General features: G+C 36.7%; 1 protein-coding gene across 1 annotated transcript; it reads right to left on the minus strand.

Moving 5' to 3' along the window:
* Nucleotides 1-3,111: 3,111 nt before the first annotated feature.
* Nucleotides 3,112-20,710, minus strand: LOC107091785 (myosin light chain kinase, smooth muscle-like). The gene is made up of 17 exons (XM_015385939.1): nt 20,640-20,710; nt 18,020-18,192; nt 15,211-15,363; nt 14,070-14,240; nt 13,598-13,633; nt 12,610-12,737; nt 12,375-12,528; nt 9,849-10,160; nt 9,644-9,746; nt 8,659-8,862; nt 8,358-8,575; nt 8,150-8,273; nt 6,141-6,293; nt 5,928-6,057; nt 5,643-5,730; nt 5,417-5,557; nt 3,112-3,942 (listed from the first exon to the last, which is right to left on the minus strand). The coding sequence occupies exons 1-17, from the start codon at nt 20,708-20,710 to the stop codon at nt 3,740-3,742; spliced, it is 2,562 nt and encodes an 853-aa protein (XP_015241425.1). The 3' UTR covers nt 3,112-3,739.
* Nucleotides 20,711-22,150: the final 1,440 nt, after the last annotated feature.

The following is a 22,150-nucleotide window of genomic DNA, read 5'->3' on the forward strand; positions in this document are numbered from 1 at the left end:
CCTGAGCATTATATAACAGGGAGCTTTTCCATTGGCGGATCTAGGGTGTGGCTACTTGGGCTACAGCCCCGGATGTTCTCCCAAGAAACCCAGATCTAAGCCTCTAAGCTGATCTGAGTAAAATGTGCAGTACTGGAATTCACCAGAGAGTGGCAGCATGCAGAACACTGGGAAAACGACCTAGAAATAAGTAGAAATTTCTTAAATTAACTGTATTTATTCTTAATATGAGTAGGTAAATGAGATAGTTTGCCAATAGAATGAGTATTTCTTACTCTTAAAATAAGATAATTAGATAATAAGCACTTGAAATAAGACAATGCAATTGTGTTTTCTTATTTTAAGTGTAAATTGTCTTGTTCCATTGGAAAAATGTGTCTTTTATCTCCTCAATCCAAGAACAAATGCACTTATTTTAAGAAAAAATGACTTATCTAGATTTCAAATTTTTCCAGTGAGGCAGAAGTGTTTCTCTGTCGCTGCTGCCACTTTAGCCCAGCTCAGTCCAGGTGGCTAAAATGTTAGACTTTCCTCTCATAACTCTGGCAAATAATGATCAAATGTTACCAAATCCACAGTATCTATTGTTGATGAAGAGAGGAATAAACACAGTTAAAGACTTGCAGGTAAATTAATTTCTTCCCATGTTAGCAGGGGGAACCGATTATTTCAGGCAGCTGAAATATCCATTCTATCCTCCTCCTCCTTCCATATTTTTAGGAAGTATGTGTGCATGTCATATGCCTGAAATGTCCTTAATCCAGTAATCTGTCATATTTTACATCAGAATGGGATTTACCAGAAAGTCTACACTCTCACCTTCACCCTCAGGGCTAAGCCCCTGACCTCGTAGAATCCTAGATCCGCCCCTGACTTTTCAAGGAGGTTTAACTTTTAAAATAATCTTAGACTTATAAAAATGGAAACTTAATCATAGCCATTAATTTTAAACTTTGGGAAACCTTGGGCTGAAGGTGGGGGTTTACTTCAATAATGAAATTATAAACCACATGTTGGGACACTTTGAATCTGTAATTGCTGCTTTGAATCGTTGTAGCTTTATGTGTTTGTATATAAAGGACAAATATTACTCAGAAATGACTGGTTGGTATTATTATTTGTTTTGAATGAAATTAAACAACAGCAAAGAATGACTTGCTTTCGTTTTTAGACCCCCTGACCTTTAATGCTTTGGCAACTTGTTAACGAGAAGCACAGCAGAAAATTATTTGGAAACATCTAGTTCCACCAAATAAGACAAGATTTTATTATAAGTAAATGGATATAAATGGTGAAATGTAACTGTTATTCTAAAGCTTTCATAAGGTCCATGAAGCCCCCATATTTTCTTTTTTAGGTCAGCATTAGAAATAAAGCTCTTACTTTCTCACTCAAATTTCAGACTTTTAGGGGAAGTCTCTGCGCAATTTGTAATAAAAACTTCTGAATTAAAATAGAATGAGTAATTATACCCCATCCTTAGTAGTTCCCAGCTCTGGTCCTCAGGGACCCCTGCCCTGCATGCTTTAGCCATGTCTCTGATCCAGGTGACCTGATTCAAATCGTCAGCAATCAAGTGCTGCAGAAGCCTGTTAATCATCCATTCTTTTCTGGTGTGACGCAACAAGGAAACACATAAAACAGGCAATACAGGTTCCTGAGTAAAGCGGCTGGGAACCACACAAAACCAATAGACATGTAGTTTTCTTTATTAGATGAAATATGGCATTGTTGTTCCATTAAGTGGAAATGCATTTAGGGCAGAGGTCTTCAACATGGGGTCCGCGACCCCTAGGGGGTCCGCGGAGGTACTGCATGGGGGTCGCGAAAGTTTTGGTTGATTAGACTTTTTTTATATTCCCCCCTGCAATTTTTTCCACTAATTGAAAGGTCTTTAAATCCACATTAACATGAATTCAACAGACTGTAGTAAACAGATAAATGGAGGCAGAAGATGTCTTTCAGTCATAAATGCACACATTCAGCAACACACAGAAGCTCTTTCAAGCTGGGCACCGTTTCATCCACAACACCTGTCCCATCAACCAGGAATCAGAAATACTTTAATAATCCCATGATAGAACATTATTTCATACCATATATTTAATTAGGGGGTCCCCGCTCCATCTAGTCATCAGTTTAGGGGTCCTTGGCCTGGAAAACGTTGAAGACCCCTGATTTAGGGTGTTATTTGAAAGTTTCTCTATTTACTAAGGCAATCTTCATATTTAGTATATGCACTATTTTTGCACGCCACGTATCACTTTACTTGGATTTATCACTTTAGTTGGATATTCACTTTATTTGGATTTAGTTTCTACATATGCATATATATATATATATATATATATATATATATATATATATATATATATATATATATATATATATATATATATAAAAACTGTAACTGGAGCGTGTAACAAAAGTAATTTCCCTCTGGGATTATTAAAGTATTTCTGATTCTGATAAGAACTGATAAAAGGGTTAATTTTTTTTCCTTGCCCTTCTCTCATTGGTTTCACTTCCTGGAGGAACTTAGTGATAGCTGATAGTATGTAATACAATATACTGATTCAAACATCCATGTACTTAACCCTTGAAAACGGCCACGCCCCCTTTCGAAACAAATTAGACCTTACTGTTGGAATGGGAGCTGATGCAAAAGGATTAGGTGTTTTGCGGAAAAAAAAAAAAAGGTTCAGTGTTTTGCAAAATAAAAGCAGAGAACAAACCATTAAATATGGCTTATATGCTTGTAATGGCATCCGATGTTTGAATGACATCACTTCAGACCATTGATTTATAACACTATAATGAAAAAGAAAATTTAGGTATTTTGGATTGCTTACACTGAAATTCTGCTTCCTTTATAGTTTTCTGTATAGCCAAACAAATAACTGATTAGCTGCCATGTTAGCATAGTTAGCATCTAAAATAAATAATCCTGCATCAGCTTCAATATATCGAACTTTAACTGGACAAAACAGCCCAGAATTGTACTGACATAACATTTGACAATAAAACTATAACATGTACCTAACCCTGTTGGTGAAACAGAGGTGAAAAATGAATTTATTTCTAAAGAAAAAAAAAAACTGAGTAATTTTATAAACTTTTATTATGTACAAAAATATTTGCTAATATTCATTTCTTTGAGAACCCACTTTAGACAAAGAGCTGCAAAGATGGCACAGAGGAAGTCATAAACTTAAACTAAACCCGCTTTTGATGGATCTACGTTTCTTTCTAAGCAAAATAAAAACTGATGAAGCTAATTCTAGAATAAAGACTAAAAACATCTAAAAAAAAATTTCCACTAAAACCTTAACGCAGATCAAAAATACGACACCATCCTTACAAATTGATACCAACAGTGTAGTTTTAGCCCATTTTATCTTTCGATATTAAGATTTAAATCTAACATACAGGTGCGGCTATTCTCCATAGTTCACATTATCAGCTAAAATCTAAATGTATAAATCAGTTTATAAATATATCTTAGCCATACATGGAAATATCAACTCTTACTCAACAAAGGTTTGTAACTATATTCACGTACTTTATCTAGACTGTGTATATCAATGCGTTATAGTTTTCCAGTTGACCAACAAGCTTAACAGTACATTCCTCATTTGCCTCCTTTGCATCCATACGCACTGTAACTATATACATTTAGGCACTCAAGAACATTGTATCTGTACAGTTCCTCTTTGTTTTCATAGAAATGCTGACTCTATTACAGAACCGTTAGTTTAGCTTTGCAGGATATTTCCCCGTGGTCATTGGTTGCCCTGCAGGTGTAAACATTGCCATCCTCTGGTGCAACTTTTGAAAGAATCAGAGTGCAGCGGCCATCGTCTTCATACTCTATCTGGACGGTGGACGATTCCTCTACTGGTTCATCTCCGCACAGCCACACCACCTCTGGATCAGGATATCCTGCAGCAAATGAAACAAGAGTGAGATAGCTGGTGTTTTTACACCCGAATACATGAACAGAGTAATAATATGGTAACAGTCAAATTGACCAATTAAGTTATTAGTAGATTATAAAGAAACTGTTTAAATAAGACTTAAATAAGACTTTTTAAATAAGCAGAATCTGATTTATATTGGTGGAGTTACATAAATGAAACTAAAATATAAAAGGTATGTTTTAGGTTATCCTTTCTAACCTTAAAAATCTGTACATGTGGATGCATAAAACATAAATGATTTGCTCTAAAGTGTTAAAACTATTCAGAAACTAAACGCTATTTATGATTAGAATAATAGCACATTTTAAACAAATAGAATATGGGTTAAAAAAGAAAAATAAGAGGATATCAGTTTGCATATTTAATCTTAAACGGTTGCTGCTGCAAACAGAGTTATTGCTTTTTTTTCAATTGAACCTCAAATATAATAGAACTGGTTATTATAATTAATGACTTACTTAGTTTTGTTTGTGAACAGATGAACCTGGATTCAGTGTAACACTAATTACATCTATCTATCTATATGTATACTCAGAGTTATGCGAGGCTGAAATATGTTAAAAATACATAAAAAGTATGATTGTAGTAAGGGGTGGGAAGTCCTAAAAAGTGTATACCTCTTCCCACTCCTTTTCAATCCTGTTAATATCATAATATGACAAGGAAACTGTGAAAGTATAACTTATTTTTTGTTTTGTGTCCTTTTAAATTGTTTTTTGTTATATATTTTCCTTTTTATTTTCACTTAAATGGAAATTTTTATTTTCATTCATTCATTCATATTAATATAAAATTAACTACTAAACCTTATAATGTGGAAATATATATATATTTTTAAAGTATTTTCATTTAATTACCTCTGCCAAGGAGGTTATGCTTTTAGGAAAGATTGTATGTTTGTCTCTGTGCAGGATAACTTGAAAACATATGGATGGATTTTAATGAAATTTTTTAACATAGGTGCGCGTATACCAAGGAACAATTCATTTAAATTTGGTTAAGATCCAAACGACATGTGGGAGTTTTAGCTCTAGGTGTAGGTTACAATATGGGGCAAAATTTGCTGCTTGGCAGAAATCTGCACTCTCAAGGTTCTTTTCCAGTTTTTACCTGAAATTATTGGTCGTTGGGTCTCTTTTGGAATACATTTGCTCCACTTTAATCTGGTGGTAGTTCTAGTTCTGCTACTGGTTGTGGGGACCAAGCAACTTAGCTCTGACATCGTTTCCAATCAACAGCACTTTAAATCTGTAGATCAACACACCTAACATCCTGGTCAGGTTAATAAACAGGCTGATTAATATAAACAGGTTTCACTGAAGATATAGTCTTGATAGATTTCAGTCTACATAACTCTGCTTATTACTTAAATCTGACCGGAACTTAAATCTTAATTTCTATGTTATGTGCTCAGTTTGAAAGAAAAGGGTGCCTACCACTAAGGTGACATGACAGACGGGCACAGGAACCCTGGGCTACTTTCTGGTCCTCCAAGCTCTTGGTAAATTGGGGGGGTCCCTGCATCTTACGCTCCAAAGACTCTAGCGCATCCTCTGCTTCAGGGCTGAGCAGGAAATCTAGAAGACAAAAGTAAATTATATTCTTACGCACATACGGTTATATGACTCATTCAAAAAGAGGAAAGAACAGAAATCATCTTACCCTTTTCAGGGCTTGCGAGAGATGCAGTGCTTTCGTTTTTAGACAGCAAAGCCATTCTCTTTAGGGCCAACATGGCCTTGCCAGCTTTCTATGAGACTTCAAACCAACTCTCATCTTATGAGCCNCAGAAATCATCTTACCCTTTTCAGGGCTTGCGAGAGATGCAGTGCTTTCGTTTTTAGACAGCAAAGCCATTCTCTTTAGGGCCAACATGGCCTTGACACATTTTAATGAGACTTCAAACCAACTCTCATCTTATGAGCCCAAATGGTCAAATCGTGTTACCTTCCACTTCTGCCTGGCTAAAAACCTCTTCATTTTCTCCTTGGACAGAGTCTTTGTAGAACAAAGATTCTCAGAGTCAAACTTCTCCATCCAGGGATGAGCAAGGCCCTCTTCACATGACATCCTCTGCCTAACAGATACAATGAGAGCTGCATTAGACCAACTGTAAAGTGTGAATGTGAAAGAGTTTGGATTACATGTCTGTAAAATGACCTGGGGTCCTTATTTAGGAGAGAGCTGATGAAATCCTGAGCCTCCTGTGTTATATCTTCAAAGCTCTCTTCATCAAACTCCCACTGGGCTGCAGTGACCAAAGCCAGTGTCTCTGCATCACTGTTTCCCTGGAATGGAGACTCGCCACTAAGCCTGAAACAGAAAGTGAGGAAAAATGCTAGGAAATTATTCTACCACTAGGTGGCAGTAGAGTATTAAATTTAATTGGTATTTTACTTGTTGATTTTTTTGCTTGTTTTACCATTATAAAGTTGGACTTCATTGTCATTCCACATTCTTCAGCTTTTATGAATATATTGTTTATATCTGCAAATCCTACACATAGAACATTTTTAGTTTTCCATGTTCCATATATGTTCTTGGGGTTTTAAGGCAACACAAAGCACCTCATATTTTAAAGTGAAAGAAAATAAACCTTTTAGACTAACCACGATCACAAAACTGTCTGTCACTCATCATTTTGCTCTACTGTTGACAGAAAAGTTGTTTGAAGTATGTTCCAAGCGGCCTTACATAAGCAGAAATTAAAAACCTTGCCCATTTTCTTTGCACTCGAGTCTCTATTAAAATCAGTTTAGCTTTGGTAGAAAGTCTTCATCATTTAGGATCTGGAAGCTGATCTCTCAAACCACATTTACTCTCATGAAGCCCATAACATTTTTTTTTGTCGTCTTTAACCAGTTTCCATTTTCCTGCAGAGGAAGATCAACCCTGCAGCATTATTGTACCTCAATGTATCACTGTGAGGGGAATTTTTCAGGTAGATATTAATTGTTATATTCCACCATAAAAAAATATACATTTGTTAGTTTATATTTGTTTAACAATTATTTACCATTCATGTTGGTCTGTCAAATTAAAAACCCCAATAAAATACATGGAAGCTTGTAATTTCAAACAGACATTACAGAGCAATAGTTCTGGGGTGTGGCTTTTTTTTACCAGAGGTGCCAAAGTATTAATGTTTACTCAAGTAAAAGTACTTACCGTATCTTAATGTTTAAAAACATTTTTGTAGAAGTTGGAGCATCAGCTTAAGATTTTAAATCAAGTAAAAGAGCAAAAGTACCATTTTTAAATCTATTTAAAGTATAAAAGTAAATGTAATGTAGGAAAACATGTTATGGACAATATGCTTTACTGCACTACCCTATTAAAGGACATTTTTTCTACAATCCTGGATGATAACTTCCTGCTTAATTTTCTTAGTTCTATAACTAATGACAACAGCGTCAAATCTAACTTTGCATAACCTTAAAAAACAATTTATTTTTTGTATGTGGCAAACAACAAGTTGGTGCGGCACACAAGGAAATTAATTGTCTTGATGAAACAAATCATTTTGATTGTTTTGTTATTTTTTTTGAATAACAACAGGCCATAAAAAAAATTAGCTTAAATGAAACAAAACTAATGTGTCTATTCTTAAAATGTTAGAAAGTAGAGATAAATGTAAAAAAAAAAAGGAGTAGAAGTAAAAAGTCTCTACTCAAGTAAGGTAACAAAGTATTTGTACTTTGTTACTTGACACCTGTAACATGTGGTAACTATAAAGGCTGCACAAGTTACCTTGCATAGATGTTAAACATCTAATTATCATTAACATCTATTAAACTGAAATACGTTTATGTTACTTTTTTTGCAACATTGTCAAAAATGAAATGCCTGCCCAAATATTTAGTGACCTGTCTGTTTCTGACTTACTGAAATATATGTTCCTGCATATAAACTGCAAAAATTAAACAGGTCTCTGTATAACACTAGGTTTACTTTGATATTTTATGGGGGCGTTTACAGAAAATGTCAGGTGTGGATGCAGGTGAATCCATGGGTGAAAGCCAATCATGTCACAGTGATTCAGATCCATGCTTTGAATTTATTGCGCCCTAACAAGAGTGATCCCGATCCTTTATTTGTGTCATGGCAATAAAATGAATAAGTGTGTCAAAATACCCTTTTGATAGAGACGGGACAACAAGGTGACTCACAGGATGTAGCAGATGACGCCAATGCTCCACATATCCGTAGCCAGAGTCACAGGTTCGTAGTTTATAACTTCAGGAGCTACAAACTCCGGAGTGCCATGCATCACCTTCAGACCCGTGTTCTCATCTGTGCAAACGAGCAACACAAAACTGAGGAAACAGATCCAACATGTGAAATGCATTAATATCAATATAATTTCCCCTGACGTACCAAGTTTACTGGCTAATCCAAAGTCAATTATCTTGATGGAAGTGCCAGTGGTATCCACACATACAATATTTTCAGGTTTCAGATCCAGGTGCACAATGTTCTGCTGATGCATAAAAGCAATCCCCTCCAGAATCTGCTGCATGTAGCGCACACTGGCAGGCTCAGTGTGCTCAAAGTTGTCATCCACAATGCGTTCAAACAGCTCCCCTCCTGCAATACTGCAGGAAAAAATTAAACTTTGAGACCTGGCACACTCCCAGGACCTAAAGCTGCAATGAGAACTTGACAATATATTACTTACAACTCCATTACCATGACCATCTCTGGTTTGTGATCATAAGCCCCCAGACACTGGACCAGTTTGGGGTGATGGAGGTGGTTCATCAGCTCGATTTCCTTGCGGGCAGCTTCCCTCTCTTTGGCTCGGCGTCCTTTGTAGAACTTTCCCGCAAACACACGGCCCGTCTCCTTATGGGTGAGTTTGAACACCAAGCCAAATTTTCCCCTGAAGAGGACATAAGTCACTCTCACTTAAGAACTTTAGGGAGGAAATGCGAGCCGAACAGAACCACTAATCAGATTCAGACAAGCAGGTTCATACATTTTATTGCCTAAATTTATACATTTTATTTTTCAAATATTTCTTCGAATTTTATGTTTTTTCAAAGTTCTTTTCAGATTCTTTTTTTTTTTTTTAGCAATTTTAAGCACAACATTTTCAGAAGGTCTTTCAAAAAGTTTTTTTGTACCCATTTTTACTTCCTTATATTTCTGGGATTATTTAGAACAGATAGAACAGAAAAAAAAATTAATAGATTATGAAAAGTTGATTTTTTTTTTTTTTTACACTTGAAATCAATCAGATATTAAAGCACCTTCTTCCACTAACAAGGTAAACTAACAAAAAGCAATTAGCTTATATCTTCCTAAAGTAATTAAAAAATTTGGTTACTTTAAAAGATTACAAGAAAATCTGGCTTCCTAGGGACTAAATACTAAATTTGCATTGTGATTTCTCTTTTCTCAATCTGTCAAAGTGAACTCTTATTTATGTATTTATGTCATCATTAAAACTTACGAGTCTCTTTCTTCGTTTTTAAAAGAAACATGTTTCTACAAGCTGACAGTGCAAAAAAAGTTCAGAGCATAATTTCCCCTCTGGCTTCACTCCAATCAAAAGTTTCTGTTCTCTTCCTGAAAACAATCATTTGGTTTCTCGAGAAAGTGAATTTTGGCTTAAGATCAAAGAAAAAACACTCATGCATGTGTGATCTCTGGATACTTACGTGCCCAATTTCTCATGCAAGTTGTAGTGATCTGTAACTTTGTGAGTAGAGTCAATGGTGACACAGGAGTACTGAGGGGCTTCTGCTTGGGTACTCTTTGGATCTATTAGTAGAAACACACCAGGTTCAATGAAACATTTCCTTTCAGATGAAAACTGTCTTCACTTTTTCCGAGTATACTAGTCAGATAACAATTACACCTCACCTGTGTCCTCCATTTTCACTGCTGCTGAAACTGGGCTGGGTTCACTCTCCCCCACTGTGTTATAAGCTCTCACTCTAAAATAGTACTCCTGTTCTGGTTGAAGCCCGAACGACACTTGGTATGAGGTGCTTGCACACTCAGCAGTGAGCTTTTCCCACCTCCCAGACTCAGAAGAACTCTGGTTTCTTACTTCCACCACATAGCCCTGGATGGCACTGCCGCCGTCATAGCAGGGTCCCGACCAGGACAACACAAGGCTGGATGAAGTTATGACAGAGGCTACGGGACACGAAGCAGGAGGCTCTGGCCTGTCTGGAAGGATGACAGAGGTACAAGAGTATAAACAACAGCTGCACTTGGTTTAAACACATAAGGCCTGATCTTTATGTACAACACATTTGAAACATGTTTAATGTGCTATATAAATAAAGTAGATTGGATTGGACTAATCTTTGGTAAGTTTGTGTATTGAAACATATAGAAACTTGTCTGAACGTGCGGAGCAGATCCTCCAATAAGGTGCAAAGCAATTTGCATGTGCAATTCAGTAAGTGGCACATGCAAACTTTTTTTTGTATATTTAGCTTCATAAATTGAAGATCATATTCTAATGACCTTACTGTGAAACTTTATATGTGGAGGACATGCAAATCATGTTAAAAATAAAACGGAAATTGATTTTTAAAACCTTTTGGGTCTATCACCTTTACAAGTCAGGTAGGAATACAAAATCCCTCTTAAAAATCTGTCAACCTTCATTGTGGCCCCAAAGGAGGCGTTGGTTCAACGATGAATGATGAAGAGAGATTATGTGCACATGGAAACATACTTAGACTTTCAGGAAAAACAACACGAGAAGGAAATTAGTACTGAAAACCATGCCTGAGCAGGCTGGTGCAAATACATGCAGCTGTTCTACAGTATGTACAGTTAAACCAAAGCCAAAAAAATATTTAAAAAAAACTGAACTCATACCGATGCATGATTATAGCAATAAAAACAATTACGAAATATTAACAACTACCAGGAAACCTCTATCACAGTAATACTCCTTACATTACCACTTCTAGCATAAACACTTTTTTTATTTATTCCCCAAGTAATTAAGTGCTTTATTTGGAATCTTTAAAGATCAGGCCTTTAACATGCTCAAAGGGCATTTTATAAGGTACACCTGCCAAAGGTCTGGTAAAGGATTTAGCCAATAGTATAGAAGGAACTCATTGGATTTAAGCATCTATACAAAATAGGGAAGAAAAGTGATTTGGGTGTCTTTGATGGGAGCATGGCTTTTGATGCCAGATGGCTTGATCTAAACATATATATGAAAAAACTGTTAATCTGCTTGGTTTTCATGGAACATTTCATGGGTTTACCAAGATTTTTTTGTAAAATAGAACATATTCTAATGCCAAAAGGTCAAGAGGAGAATGGACAGATTGGGTAAGATTAAGAGAGAGACCTGAATATTTCTTTTGAACGTTGAAGCAGTATGGAGACAATCATAAGGCCATAATTTACACAGAAAAAAACGGATTCAGAAAAAAATTATTCCTGATCCTATTTAGAGAGTAAGGTCAAAGTTTGGTGTAAACAAAGCATAAGAGCTCCATATTGTTTATTAAAGGGTTCAGACTGCTGCTGGTTTTATTTGAGCCCTTTGCTTCCAGTTAAGCTTTGAGAGTACAACAGGATCGTTTTTGACCTTGAAAATGAGCTCATAGAACATAGATTTCCATCAAAGCCACCAGATCTCAATCCAACAGAGCTGCTTTGGGATGTATTGGGGCAGCTAAATAGCATTCTAGTGTGCAGATATTGGTGTGTAACTAATAGTTCTAAACATTTTTGTAGCAAAATCAAAATTGCAATTATTTTTAACCACTATTGCACTATTGATTTTCCTTTATGCTAACCACAATCATCCAAATGTTTAATCTTAGGCTTTCAGTTTTTCAAGCTTGCTTGTGTCCATCGTTGCTGCATTTTACTGTAACCTCCTGTAAAAAAGTGTTTACTTCTATTTGCATGCCTGGAGTTGCGTGCTAGCTAAACTCTTTTCCCCACTGTGTGGTGACAAACCCAGTTTAAACATATCATCACCACCTAAAGAGTTGGAGTGAAAAATTTAATTTCTTACCTTAGTTAATTGTAATATGACAAATATTTATAGCTTCTGTGATTTGAATATTGCATGTTATTCAATTGCGATTATATTGCAAATGCAATTTATTGCCCAGCACTAGATGCTACAGTTTTCATAAACCAAAAATATGGATCCATTTGAGGATGGAGGAATTAACCAAGTGTCACAAGTAGTTCTCACAGGAAGTCAGCCTCTAAAAGTGACACGACAAATGAATAAATGGAGCAACTGTTCAAATGTTAATCTGGTTTCAAAACTGTGGAATGCAATAATCTCTGGGGAATGTTTGACACCTACCTGAGGAGAAAAAAAAAAAAAAAATCGAACCTAGCATTATTAAGAAGTGGCCAGTGAGTGCCATGTTGTACGTACTATCTTACCTATGACAGAAAGGGTAAGTGTGTGTTGGGCTGAGCTTTTGCGGTCTTTTACCACAACCGTGTAGCGGCCTGTGTGCTGTGGTTTGGCCTCTTTTATGACCAGCGTACTGCTCTGTTCTGTGTGTTCAGTCCACAATTCTGGGCTGTCGACTATCTGCACACACAAAAACAGAAAACTGGGTTATAGATAAAACTGGGGAGAAACCCACAAGTTGTCCATTTACCTTATTTTTACCTGTTCTTTGTTCCTGATCCAGCAGGAGAGCACAGGGGGGCTTCCGGTGAAAAAACAGGTCAGCTTGGCAGTCTGCCCCACCTTCACCTCTAAATGTCGGGGTGGATTTTTAAAGCTTAACACTGGGCCTGTAAAGACAAAGCAACCGAACTGTTATGACTTCGAGGTCAGAGTTTAATTTTTTTTCCCTCTTTCTGGAAGGAAACTATAAAGAATTGTGTGCAACTTTAGAGATAAGGGCTGGCTGAGGGATCTTGACTTTGTTCTGTGCTACATGACAGGGAGTGTAACACTCATCCTGATACCATCATTATTGCTTCAGCAAGAATACCGATTGTATTATGTAGACACAAAGAGCAAAACACTTATGCTATACTTGTTAACCCAGTTCATTTTGTTGTTAGGCCTGTTTAATGTAGTTAAAACAGCTCACTCTCTTAAAACCAGTCCATATATGAGCTTAAGTTATCTTCTCCTCCCATGCTGTCGGTATGTAAATATTGTGGCATCAGGGTGGTTAATTCAAATGAGCTCATCTGATAACTTTATATGAAAAGCCTTTATTGGTAACAGTTAACTCACAGTGTCCAATTTCTAGCCGACCTTCATATCACATTCGATAATTAAAAACAAGAAAAAGGAAATATGACACACTATGTTTACAATAAAGCAGATGCTGGGCATTATCCTGTCTTTTTTCATGTCTTTGTTCATGCAGCCAACACCCTGAGGCCATGTTTCTCATTATAATAAAGCACAATAAGCAAGAGCAAAACATTTTTTTTATTTCTTGACAGAGATTTAAAAGGAAATTGCAGGCCCACTTTAAACCATAACAGCTTTAAAACCCAAATATAAGTAAAATTACCAAAATGAGCTAATATACAATATATGGCACAAAGTAAAAGAGAAGAAAAAATATTATAGCCTAGATGTTTATTAAAACCACAGTTTGGCATAAAAAAAAGAAGTAATTAGTTTTTCTTACCTGTTGCTGAGTTAGTTCTCTTCTTTGGGATGGGTTCTGTGGAGAGGTGAAGACAGGGGAGGTTTAAGCTGTTGAAAATGAAGGAGTGGCTCAACTTTGACTACCATGGCTATCAGTGCAGACTCGGGAAGTTTCAATGTACATTCAGTGCAATGTCCACTTCCCTATATGGCATTTAGTTGGAAATAAAAACTTCCAGTGGGTGTATCAGGGAGCTACATTGTTTCTGAGGGATTGTGCTATTGGCATACATGTCGCCCAACAGCCAATGAGGTTAGGACTGCTTCCTTTTAAAGATTAAACAGGAACATCCTCAAGTCAAGATATTTCCTGATCCAGAGGAAAAACAAACAACTGCATTTTTTCCAGACTACAAATTTATATATTTGGATTTTTACATTAAAAATAAAATAAACAATAAACAAATGTGACCACAAATTAAATTACTGTCATATGTGATGAATGCCTTTACCTTTTGGTGAGGACACTGGGCTTTGTTGAACAGACTTTACAGGCGACGAACAAATAGATCCTTTTATTAAGTGCTGCTCAGGTTTGGAGGTTTGTGAAGACAGCCCATTTTCCACGGTGCTCTTGAATGCAGAAGTGGGCAGCTTTGAGACATCAAAGATACTTTCGAAGTCTGAAATGGTCAGAAGTAAGAGGAAGGGAAAGGAGGAATAATGAAAAAAACAAAACTAGAGAGAGCTCTAAACGTGCCTTAATGAAGTATTCATAACTCATCTGTTCATTATGAGCTCAAGCTTCTTTTTGTTGGAGGGAGATTTTGTTTGATAAACCAAAACAAGGCAGTTCATAAATGCAAATTGTAGAGGGCATTTATATTAATACTACTGTATTGTGCACTCTCTTTTGTTACACTTACAGTACTTATTATCATTGTATTTTGGGATAGGCCGACCAGCACGTCTAGAAAGATGCATAGTTGTTTGTGCATACATCCCTGCTAAATAGTTAATGCAAATTGAGCTATTTTTACTTGGCCATTATTCAGTTAACTTTTTTCAAAAGCATTTCTGTTGAAGCTTTGATTGCATGAATCAAATTGCATTTGTGGTCTGCAGGAAGATGGTCCTGACTGGTCTTTTCCTGTCATACATTTAGTTCATTATTTTTGACCAGCTTCTCTGTAACAGCCTAAGAAAAGCATCAACACAACATGATACTGCCACTACTGTGTCACACAAGAGAAGTGGTGTGTTCCAGATCCTATGCCATAAACCTTTTTTTACCACTCTTAGCATTTCATATGCATGCTAAAGAGATTGATTTTAATGTCATTTACCCTTTGTCCCTTATTTTCTATTGTAAAATTGAACAAACAGCATTTAAAAACAGTTTTTTCTTCTAGTACACAATTATGTGACATTTTGTGGTGGTCTACTGTATAAAAATCCATTACAATACATCACAGTGTGTGATTTTAAAGTGTCAAAGTGGAGACAGTTAAATGTGAACTGATTTGGCTGCAAACACTGGAACATTCAGATAAAAAAAATAATCAGAACACAAATCTTCGGTTCATGGAGTCAATAATGAAACTGTGACATTTTAACTATGACAAAAACTTTTCAAATAGTGATTCCTCTTACCTCGGACAAACACCGCTGCACTGCAGGATGTCCGCCCTGCACGGTTTTCAGCCAAGCATGTGTAGGCGCCAGCATCTTCCGGTAAGCAATCCTTCACCACAAAACTGACGTCTCTGCCATTTAAGGAGGAGTTTCCAAAGCGTGCTACTTCACCTGCCAAAGAAAAACAAATAAAACAATAAACAAATTGTCATCCAGAAGCACAATGTTCAGCTCGTAGGTTGTGACACTGAAGTGGGGTTATGTGGGGTACTGCAGTTATCAGCAGTCAGTGTCATACCTGTCGGAGTCTAACATTGTCCAATTTGGACTAATGGATAGAATAAATCACGTATACTTAACCTCTATCTTGAAAATAACTTTCCCAATTAAAACTTCCACAATAAAAACATTTACAGTAGTTGGTTTGTTAGCTTGTTGTTCTCCTCTTTGACCTGTCTTGACAAGAGATCTGTTCAAGGTGCATCTTGGACTGGTTATGATTACTACCACTCCTTTCTAAAGATTTAATGAGTAGAGAAAATAAAGGTATGAATGAACACATGTTGAAATTAAATACCTTTTTTTTACCATAAGTCTAAAAATGCTGAGGTTTAATCATGCCATTTTTTGAAAGTGGTTTTACTGTCAACTTCAAAGAGGGCCATTGCAAACACAGACACTGTGCCTTTTTTGATTCAGTAATGGTAAATATTATTGTACAAAATGGATATTGTGCCTTTTTGGCCATGAAACAGCCTGTATGACTCAAAATACATGGAAGGAGACATGGTGACTGAGAAACAGAGGAGTATGAGGAGTAGAAGCATGACTGATCCACACGCTTAGCAAAGTCATAGAAATGCATGGAAGTTTAGGAGGAAATCTAAACTTTTGAAGCTGCAACAACATTAATGTTTAATCAGCATCCTCTGGAACATGTACAGTATTAAACTGATGGGAAATTATTCTTTATTAGATCCTTTTTTTTTTTAAAGGCTCTTAGCTTAAATTCTTGGTAGCCATTAGCTTGACTCTGTGTAAATGATAACCCTGAGGTCTCCACGACACATTTTACTGATCCCCCCCTACTTAATTACACTATAGTAACAAAAGTATTCATTCACCTGCCTTGACTTGTATACCATCTAAGGTGATCCCTGTTTCCAATCTTTTAGGTTTAATAAGTTGGTGCACGTTTTGCACCATAACAGCTTCAACTTTTCTGGGAATGTTGTCCACAAGCTTTAGGAGCACCTTTGACCATTCATTAAGAAGCACGTTTGTTATGTCATATACTGATGTTGGAGAAAGCCTCACTCTCACTCTGCTCTAATTCATCCCAAAGATGTTCTGTTGGGTTAAGGTGAGAAGTCAGGCAGTAAAACTCATCAAGACCTAACTACCTCATCCTTGTCTACATGGACCTTGTGTAGTGCAGAGTCATTTCCCAGGGGGCGGGATCTTTAAACTGTTTCTAGAAAGTTGGAACAAAATCTCTAGGAATGCTGAACATTCAGAGTTCATTTCACTGAAGCACCTGACGTAAAACCCTCAGACAAGTGACTTTATCCTTGCAACCATCAAACCCAAACACGTCCTTCAAGTTTTCAGATTAAGAAGCTTAATCTATCCTTTCAGAGAACATTAATCCAGTGCTTCAGTGGCATACTTTACAACTGTGCATCCAAAGCTTTGCAGAACACTTGATGAAGCATGGCTTGGATGCAGCTCCTTAGTCATGGAGACCTACTCCGTTAAGTTCATACACTGTTCTTATGTTAATCTGAAGACCATAAGGTTTCTATAGCAATTAACTCTGCAGCAGGTTGCTGGCCTCTTCCCACCATAAGCATCACCATTTACTGTACCTGTTTGGTCAGTGTAGGTGGCATATCGGATCATGGCCAAGTTGATGTTGTTTTGAAACGCTTCCACTTTTTAAGACAAAAAACCCCACTGACACTGATATGTAGGAATGAGGAAATTTCATGACCGGACTTGTTGCACAGCTGGCAACTCATCCCGGAGAAAAATCTCGGAATCCACCAAGATCCTGAGAGTGACCTATGTTTTTATTCTCACTGTCAGAAATTATACCAAGGTGCTCGACTTTAAAAATGGGTGTTAATGGAAGTGATTAAATCACCCAACTTAAAATTAATTGGATGGAAGAATGTATACTTTTAGCAATATACCAAAACTCTCACTCCTTGTTTATAAACACAAGGCATGTGACGTAAAATAAAACAGTTTGTTTTACCAGCAGCTAATGTGAACAACCAAATAAAGAGTCACTTTATGAATACAATGAAAAGCTACATTTTCTGTGAACACAGAGTATTTTGTCAAAGTCTATATTTTGCTGCTAAATGAATACCATGCAATGGGTCACATCCTGCTGGTGATTGAACTAAATGGAAACCTGGGAGTAAACAACTTACAGACAAAAGGAGGAAGTAGCTCCAAGTAAACCAAGGGTTTTTTTCCCCCTCATGATATGGAATTTGATTGCGTCCCAGAAAATGTTGCCCCCACACCATAAAATGTCTTCTTTAGATAAGAGACTGTATAAAAAAACGAAATTATCCCTCTCTCTCTCAAAGCATTTTTTTTTTGTCATGTACCTCTGTCCTCTGCCATCCTGCAGAAAAGTTAAATCACTGACCTTATTTGTCCCAGTATGAATTATTTTTGGGTATCCGTGCTCCTTTTCAAAGCTTCAATCAAAACTGTTTGTTTCCTCTTTTTGTTCTAATTATCATTATTATTATGTTTAAATAAAACCCAAAACTATAAACAAGAAACCAGGTTTTTGTCCCTTGCTTACCATTATGCAGCCATGACACTTTGATGGGCTGACTTCCTGTGAGAACTCCGCGAAGCACAAAGTCTGTTCCTTCATCTACACTGCAGTCTTCGAGCGGCTTTATAAAGACTGGTGGATCCAGAGTTTTAATAGAACCTAGAGGGAGAGAAGATGTAAAGCTTTTGTGGTCAATTCTGGTATAATAACATCAATGGCAATGGTTGCTGCAGGCTTGTTGAATGCACATCCTTAGTTTAAATCGACATCATATCTCAGAGGTGGTGTGCTGGATTAAAATCTAATGACTGTTTAGGCCAATTGAGAGCACTGAACTCTGTCATGCTCAACAAACTAGTTCTGGATTGGTTGATCATCAGATAATGAGTGGACCGTGGTCATAAAAAAAGATGAACATCCGAAGGTAGGGTGTGGCGTTTCAGTAATGCTCATTTGGTACTAAAATGTCCTAAATGTTAAAAAAATTGCAAAATAAATCTCAATGGCAATTATCCAGTAGTGGTGAGCCTGTGTGAATGGTAGTATCAGTTTTCTATTCTTAGTTGACTGACATCTGATGTGAGATGATAATCTCCATATCCTAGTTGCAATGACCGGCTAGTTGGCCTCCCCCTTCTTCTCAAACCAGTATTCCCATGGCCCATTCAAAGTCACATAAATTCCTGTTCTGCATGTTGAGGCTTGGTTTCAACTTTAGTCTTGTATACCAAACAGGTCCCTCAATGCACCAAGCTGCAGCCCTAAGTGGACCAATAAAGGCCGGTCAGTATCACTTCAAATAAAACTTCAAAAACTGTTTCTATCATATAGTTTTGGGAACTTAATTAAAGATAGTTGTCTGCAACTTAAAGCAAAATCACAAACCATCTAATTTAGTTTTTTCTGTGTCTGTTTCGTAAGAAAAATGCTTCACAGCAGAAATAAAAATAACATGCAAGGAAGTAATGGACAGTATGTAAAGCATTTCTCAGATACCAAAATTTGTAAGACATTTCTCTTTTCTTTTCTCCCAAAAGAAGCAAACATTGCACTGACAGAGTAAATCTTGTTATTAATGATGGCTTTAGATTTTAAAACTGAATAACTTCCTCAAAGCATATTTTTTTTAGATTGTGTGCAAATATTTTCCTGATAATATGCTAAAGATAAATGTCTTGTTCTGTTTGACAGAAGCTGAGTTATTTCATTAGATCTGGATCACAGCCATGTGGGGGTTGGTTGCAGTTTTCCAAAGAATTACCCTCCCTCATTCCGGCGCAGTCTTGCTAAAGGACACAAGTGTTATGTTTGGGATTCAGCCTGCCTGAACTGTCATTACTGACATGATTCAACTAGAAATGCCTGATAATGAACAAATCTGAAATAAAAAGCACCATCAATATGGACAAGATAAGATTTAGCAGCTTCCACTTGTGCAAACAAACCTGTAGTATTCAAGTTACTGTTTAACAAAGCCAATATTTCACCTGCAACCTTTAGCCAGAGGTTTCAGTTTTAAATTTACTCTAAAAATTGATGCGTTAAAGTGGTAAAGTTATGGAATTGCCTTGTGAAAGGCGCATCTTTACAAGCCGTTCTTGTAATTTGTTTATTCATTTATGCATTTCTTTAAGCTAAATTAAAGCATCTGGAGGTTAATACAGAAACAGTCATCTTTAAAAAAAAAACCTTCCGATTATCCACTTATAGTTTCGTTTTTCAGTTCCAAAAAAAAAAAAAAGACATGTCAAACATATCAGAACAGTTTCTCAACTTGCGAGGGAAAGTGTGCAGTCATGCATGCCAGATAATTGCTGGGTTTTAAAATGCATCATGCGATATTAACAAGCTTGTACATGATTAGTTTTAAAAATACGAAACTGTGACAATTTTGAATTTAGGAAATTATTAACTATAAGAATAATAGAGAAAGAAGCAAATTTTAAGTTTGTTGACACAAAAAAAAAAATCATTTTGGCCAAAAAAGGAAAGCTAAAAATCTATGATGAAATAAAATATCCAACAAACTGTGTTGTGTAATTTCTTCTTTAAAAGTAGTCTCTTTGTAAGCCCCTATGTAATTCAATTGAAGTCGGTATATTCAGTGCATCAACATATGAGATGCACTGCTTGTTCAAACTTGTTGGTTGAATGATTGAAACAGTAACATGAAACATGCAACAAGCCTGGCATACTGAAAATAAACACACATCATCTGATTTTGTAATCCCCTCTTCAGTTCTTACCTGTTTCATTACATTTGCCTTCAGTCCTGGTGTTTATCGTTCTTGTCCCATTTTGTGTACAGGGGGGACGTGATGGCTGAAGCTGCACCTTGAAGGTTGACACATAGCGTTGTTTGCTGCTGTCACCATTCATGTCTGTTTAAAATAGTCCTCCAGGGTCTAAAAGAAACAAAAAAAGAAGTTACAGAGTCATTTCTCTGACTGGTTATCACACTTCCTTTCTGGTGCTGTGGTGTGAGCAGCTCGACTTCAACAAACCACTTTTATACACACTCTGTTGAGCCAGCAATGACTCTGCCTTCTGCCCTCACACTTCTCAGCACATGTTAAACCCCTCTTCTCTCACCCTCCCTTGAACTGCACTGACTCCTCCTACGCGACAAAACCTCTTGTTTTACCTAGACCCTTCCAGGTGTGACAGGCAGCTGCTTATCTTCGTAGAATCTCCCCCTGCAACCAGAACCGGCATCCACAACCAACCCTGTGTCTTTGTTGTTATGGATAACAGACACGCACTCTGCATAAACAAGAAAAGGCAGAAATAGAAAAAGAAAGGAAGAGCTTATCTCCACCACCCAGGCAAAGGTCAAATTATGCACCATTTGTTGAATGCTCCTCTGTCCAGTGATTTCTGTTTGGCTTGTAACTTATCAGTGGCTCACCTGAACTTTGTAATGCCCAACATCAGCACATTCATTCAAAGCGTGAGGACTGTAAAGCTGTGATTGTGCACAAGATTTTACATCCATCATGGGTTTGAGACTGAGAATATAAAGAGAACTCAACCACCTGCTGTTGGGGTAACCCTTTTTCAGAAGGGCTGCAGAGTTATTCAACACACTAACCAGCAGTATTCCAAGAGATTAAAGTGGACCACTCAATCTACATCCAATAGATCATAATTATGAGAGAAGTATTTAACAGATAATCTGCAAATAACTGCTTACAAAGCTGAAATACCAGCCCTAAAGAGGTATTTGTTAGAAAGTGTGATGGGCCAAAGCCCGCTAAAAGAGGAGCGCAACAACAGATTCCACCTCTCTCCCATCCCAGCTTCCCAAATTCCACATCAGTGATCACACAGAATGGCACTGCAAGGGGGCTTCTGTTGAGCAGAAATCCTACATCAAACATTTACAAAAAAGGCTGAACTCACAGAGACACCATTGTTTAGGTTTATTGGAAACAGGTTGTGGCCTGAGATTGGAGTAGCACCACTGATAGGTACATGACATTGAACTACTGGAGTTAAATGTTTTATTGTCAAAACCAAAAAGCTGCTGCAAACCTTATCACATTGTCTTCTCGATCTGGATTATCTTCTACATGGTCATTTTTTCTTTGTTTGAGTTATGGACGTTCAAAAACTCTCATGATTATTCTACTCATGTTAGAGGGAGGGATGGCAGAGTACAAAAATATGTTACTACTGTTGCCCAGTTCTACACTTCATGAAAGACATCTTTACTAATAAGGCATGACACAAAGCTTTTAATCAGCCATGACAGATTCCTTAATAAAATTGAAATCATTCAGATGAAGTCGTTTGAAACTCTCATTCTCAGCTGCTTGTTAAAAGGGTATGGACACACTTCATAACTATCAGAGGTCATGAAATTAAGGAATAAAAATAATAATTTAGGTTAAAGGTCTACATAGAAACATTCTGGAGCATGCCTTGGCTATTGATTGCTTTACTTTCACATAGTTTTTTTGACATTTATCCTTCTACAAAATTTCAATTCTAGAAAAAATAATTGTCTAATCCGAACTCCCTATCTTTTGCATTGAATATTTTCTGAAAACTTCAAAATATATCTAAAGGAAAAGTAAATAAAATGTTCCATTTAAACCAGATAAACTCGGATCATACAGGAAGTTCCTCCCAAAATGTAATGAACTAATTCTG

Source organism: Cyprinodon variegatus, unplaced genomic scaffold (assembly GCF_000732505.1).
Source record: "Cyprinodon variegatus isolate N-32 unplaced genomic scaffold, C_variegatus-1.0 Scaffold352, whole genome shotgun sequence".
Taxonomy (NCBI): domain Eukaryota; kingdom Metazoa; phylum Chordata; class Actinopteri; order Cyprinodontiformes; family Cyprinodontidae; genus Cyprinodon; species Cyprinodon variegatus.